The 5,284-nt window shown below is 32.8% G+C and overlaps 1 protein-coding gene across 1 annotated transcript in view; it reads left to right on the top strand.

Moving 5' to 3' along the window:
- Positions 1–5,284, top strand: part of LMNTD1 (lamin tail domain containing 1) — a 56,570-nt gene that overhangs the window by 25,436 nt on the left and 25,850 nt on the right. The window contains 2 exon segments of the mRNA XM_023532408.1: positions 216–430; positions 1,028–1,199. Of these exon segments, the coding sequence (XP_023388176.1) occupies positions 216–430; positions 1,028–1,199 (387 nt within the window).

Here is a 5,284-nt window from a genome sequence, read left to right as displayed (position 1 = left end):
AATGACTAACTTGCCTGAGGTTATGCAACTTGTAATTTCAGAATTAGAAAGTAAGATGAATATGTCTTATCACATCCTTATAGTGTTTTGCTACACAATAGGTAGGTGACATTATATAGTTTGACTTTGAAATTTTATTGCAGTAAGCCTATGACATTAAAAAAAAATCTGTCTAACTCCCATAATATTTGATATTAATGAATCATTTTTGTTAGGCCATTGCCTGGTATACTCCTATTCATTGGAAGCAAGCATGGGAGAAATTAGAGTCTGATATTGAATTTGAGAGAGGCTCAATAGTAAGTCCAACATCTCAAAGGTACGTGTTTTATTGGCCAGAAGCTACAACTTCAACTAAAAACAACCAAGATCAATTGAAGAAAGAAAGCTCAAAATCTCAGATGGAACCAGTTCACATTTTTCTTAAGAGGTAAAAGTTGCTTTTTTTTTTTTTTAAATTGAAACTTTCTCACAAATGGTAACTGAACAGAAGGGAATAACTGGGTAACAAGTAGATATGTGATGAACAGGTAAATCAAAAGTGACAAAAAAATTCTATTTTGAATAGGGCCATAAAATCCATAATGTGTTTATGTGTTAAAACATAAAAATACAGAGCAAGAAGGGATATACTCATGAGACAATAAAGGTTGCTGATTTGTGCTGGATAATATTGAGACCCTCACTGGCAATTTCACTTCTGAATGGCACTGCTCTTAGAGGCAAGGCTGTGGAGAGGTGAAGACATGAAATTATCACCTCATCTTTAGCATTACTTAGGTGAAGAGAGAGGAGCATCATCTAGGGATTTCATCTTGGAACAAGAGCTGACTGTGGCTGAAGATGCAGAATTTGTTATTCCTTTGTAAGCAAATGGGTCTGATGTTGTGATAAAAGTACTGCCCACAAGGTCTAGAAAAGCCACATTCTCTGGCTGTGAAACATGCTCTTGCTTTGAGCCATTATTACTAATGTCACTGCATTAAAGGCCTTTGAGTTCAATCTGGGCTTAATTTTTCTTTTACAGAGAAAAAGAAGTCCCACCAACCCTTTTTCCCAATCACAGCCCTTGGTGCCACAGTCCCAATGTCCCTCCCCATCCCTACTGTCCTTTAGTTGAACCTCACAACACCAGCATGGCTAGAAGCAACTTAAATAGACGGCTCAGGCCTCAGTCAACCGAGACTGGTCCAGCCAAGGTAAGTCAAAGGGATACTTTTTCCAGCAGAGAGTAAAGTAGGTGTCTGTCTGTCTGTCTGTCTATCTATCAGTCTGTCTCTGTGTGTGTATGTGTGTGTAGAATGGGTAAAAAGGAGTTAAGTGGTAAAATGTGCTAAGTATTAAAATCTATTCATATCCTCAAGAATAGATGGCTCCTAAAGGAAATATCATAAACCATTTACTTATAATCGCTCTAGCACAGTGTCTTTACTGTTCTTGATAAATATCTGTTGAATGAATCAAAAGAACAGCATGGCCAGCAAGAGTATGTAGGACTCTTGAAATTTGTCAAAAGGACATTTTTTTAAAAATTAGACAGGATAAACTGGTTCTACAAGTTATGCTATGCCAGAACTTATCCATTTTCTAAACACATTCTAATTTTAATCCCAAATTCATATTCTTTTTCAACCAGAAATCTCTTATTTAAATCCTCTAAATAAAGCTTTTAGACTTAGGGTTATTAACCCAGAATCTGTGAATGGATTTCAGGAAGTCCATGAATCTGCTAAATTTGGTGTAAAAATGTGTGCCTATATGATGTTTTCTGAGGAGAGAATCCATGAGGTTCATCAGATGCCTCCAAATGTTTAAGAACTGATTAGAAGAATACAACAGTAGATTGTAAGCTGGAGAGAAAGCCTATTTTATACAATAGCTATATCCTGATGAAATTATAATGATTTGCAAACTTTTATTTAGCAGAGGGATTTTTTAAAAATGAAATCTTGCACAGAATCCCAATATATAAAAGGATGAAAGCAGACCTGCCCAAGTGGAAGGGGAGATAGCAACTTTCATCATACTCTTCCTCTTCTTCCTTCCTTCCCTGTGATCTTTGAGGCATCTCTGGAATCACAGGATTCTGTATACTACAGTGTGAAAACCACTGTTAGAAGGCTAACACATCACTGGAAAATAGCATCCCCAAAATAATGTCTTTTAGAAGTGGAATGATGAAAATTTTATAAATTTCTGAATATATTTCATTTCATAAAATTAAATATCCTGTATCTTTTTGTCTGAGTTTCTTCATCGGTAAAGGAGAAGATTTGGGTCTGAAATTTAAAGAGCTCTTTCAGCAATAAGTTATGTATATATCACACATATACCTTTAGTGCTTTATAACTTAGAGTTGAGACTCTCAAGAAGTACATTAATTTTTATTTTTCTCCAATTAATGATAACCTTCACTATTTTACTAATTCTGGATAACTTGTTTTCCAAAAAAATTTGACTTTAAATTTTCTTGATTCACCTTTCTATAATGGTGGCAACTTACCTTAATTATTCATAATTTTTGCTGTTTAACATGACATTTCACTGTCTATGTATATCCCGTAATAGTAATTCAAAAAGATAATTGCTTTAATATCTTCAGGGCCTCTGTTCATCATTAATATCTTTTTACTTTTTTATTTATTAACTTTTTAATATGAGCATAAAGAGCTTTTCTCTGATTTCAACTGTGAAAGATGGCCACAAAGAGACAGATGTTATGAATGACTTATTGATGATTTATTGAATGACAGCAATCCCTGTATCACTAGTTCATTTCTTTGGAAGAATACGTAACATATTTCTTCGGGGAAAAGTTACCTCATTTGTTAATTATCCCGTCTCTTTTTAATTTCCCTACCATGGAACTAGTGGCTATCATTAGCACACTTCTCAATAATTGACAAAGAAAAAAAGAGATAAAACAAAAATTCATCAATTTCTTCACTCCTGCCCCTTTCCCCCTACACTAATAAATAGATAAGTGTGCTGAGCTACAGGAAAGAAAAAATCTTATTTCCATGTGACTCTTCTATCTAGGAATGGTTATCTTGTTTTTAACTATGCCTTTCAAATATGTTTTAGAGGAGCCTAGAGACTAACAAATAATCATCTACACATTATATGCCTAATTTATACCAAGCAAATTTGTGTTTTAAAACATGCTAAAATACAGAAAGCAAAGTGGATAATCTTTAAAGCACTTATGTACTAATCATTCAAGATTAATGTTAACATTTTCTAATGTTGCTTCACATTACCAAGAAAAGCCCTATAAATTTGAAATTCCCTTTGATCTTCTTTCTAGTTCTGATATAAAATTAAAATAAGTCATTCTGGTCCTCATTTTTATATTTTAATTATATATATGTATGATCCATGAAATATATATATTATAATTGATTTGTTTTTAATTGATATAAATGGCACTAAGCACAGTGCATGACACATAATAGTTGTTTAACACATGTTTGATGAACAGACAGAAAAGGAGACACTGAAGGTTTTCAAGTGGGCATCTGATAGAGTTAGATCTGTATTTTAAAGAGAATTTTGGTAGCAATGTTGAAAATGAAATAGAGTGGAAAATATTCCAAAGTCTAGGAGGAAAGAAAGGAGGAGAAAGAAAAATAGGGAGAGGAAAGAAAAGAAAAGGAAGAAAAAAGCAGATTAGGGAAAGAGACTGGGGACAAGTATGTCCTGTATAGTTGTCATTTGAGTCTCAAAAGGATGGGAGAGAGAGAAGTTGGGGCAGGAGTAATATTTAAAGAAATTATGACAAAAATTCTCAAAAACCAATGAAATATATCAAACCACAGAATCAAGAAGAATAAGTCCCAAGCAACACAAATCCAAAGGAAACCACACATATGTATATTATAATAAAACATCAGAAAACCAAATAATAAGTCGAAAAATAATGGAATGATATCTTCAATGTGCTAATGTGCTAAAAGAACTGCTATTCTAGAGTTCTATACCAAGCAAAAATATAGTTCAAAAAGTTAAAGTGAAATACATTTTCAGGCAAACAAAAACTGAGAGACTCCATCAACAATAAAGCCACAATAAGGAAATATTTCAAGTAAAAAGAAAATGATTATAGAAGAATGTATAGTCATAGAGGAAGAAGTGAAGAAAATGCAGAGACAAAACATGGATAAGCATAAACAAATATTCACTATGCAAAATAATACTAATATTGTCTTATAGAGTTTAAAATTTATATAGAATTTAAATTCATGATAACTGTGTTAGTTTCCCAGGGCTACTGTGACAAAGTACTACAAACTTGGGGCCTTAAGACAATAGAAACTTATTCTCTTACAGTTCTAGAGACTAGAAGTCTGAAATTAAGGTGTCAGCAGGGCCACCCTCTCTCTTGGGATTATCTTTCCTTGCTTCTTTCTAGCTTCTGGCTGTTGCCAGCATACCATGGTGTTCCTTGGGTTATAGATGCATCACTGTAATCTCTGCCTCAGTCTTCACATGGACTTCTATCCCGTGTATCTGTGTTCATATTTCTCTCTTCTTATAAGGACACCAGTCATTGTATTAGGGCCCACCCTAATTTAGTAAGATCTCGTCTTATCTTGATTACATCTGCAAATACCCAATTTTCAAATAAGGTCACATACACAGGTTCAAGGGGTTAGGACTTCAAAATATATTTTGGGGGCACGCGATTTACCTTATAACAGTAGCAACTGCACAGAAATTGGGAGAGGAGTAAATGAAGTTAAAGTACTCTAAATTCCATGATTTGTTCAATAAATTGTAAAAGCAGCAATTTATATTAGACTTTAGTAAATCAAGGATATATTAGACTAGATTTAGTAAATCAAGGATATATTAATCAATTTATATTAGACTTTAGTAAATCAAGGATATGCAAGGAATCTAGGATAGACACTAAAAGAATAGTGTTTAATTTTCATGTTTATTATATGACATATATCATACTTTCATTATCATTCAGTTCAAAATATATTCTAATTTCCAATGCGATCTTCTTTATTACCTGCATTATTTGAGGATAATATATCACAAACAAAGTGGGTTTTTTCAGAAATGCAAAATTGGTTCAAGCTTTAAAAATTAATTAAACTTATCATCTTAGAGGAATAAAAAGGAAAATTATATAAACACCTCAATAAATATAGAAAAAAAGCATTTGATAAAATTTATTGCCCACTCGTGAAAGAACCTTAGAAAATTAAGATTTGAATTTCCTTAATCTGATCAACAGTATCTATGAAAATCCTAAAGCAAATTATCATACTTA

This window comes from Pteropus vampyrus, unplaced genomic scaffold (genome assembly GCF_000151845.1).
Source record: "Pteropus vampyrus isolate Shadow unplaced genomic scaffold, Pvam_2.0 Scaffold82, whole genome shotgun sequence".
Lineage (NCBI taxonomy): Eukaryota > Metazoa > Chordata > Mammalia > Chiroptera > Pteropodidae > Pteropus > Pteropus vampyrus.
This window is presented reverse-complemented; position numbering and strand designations above follow the sequence as displayed.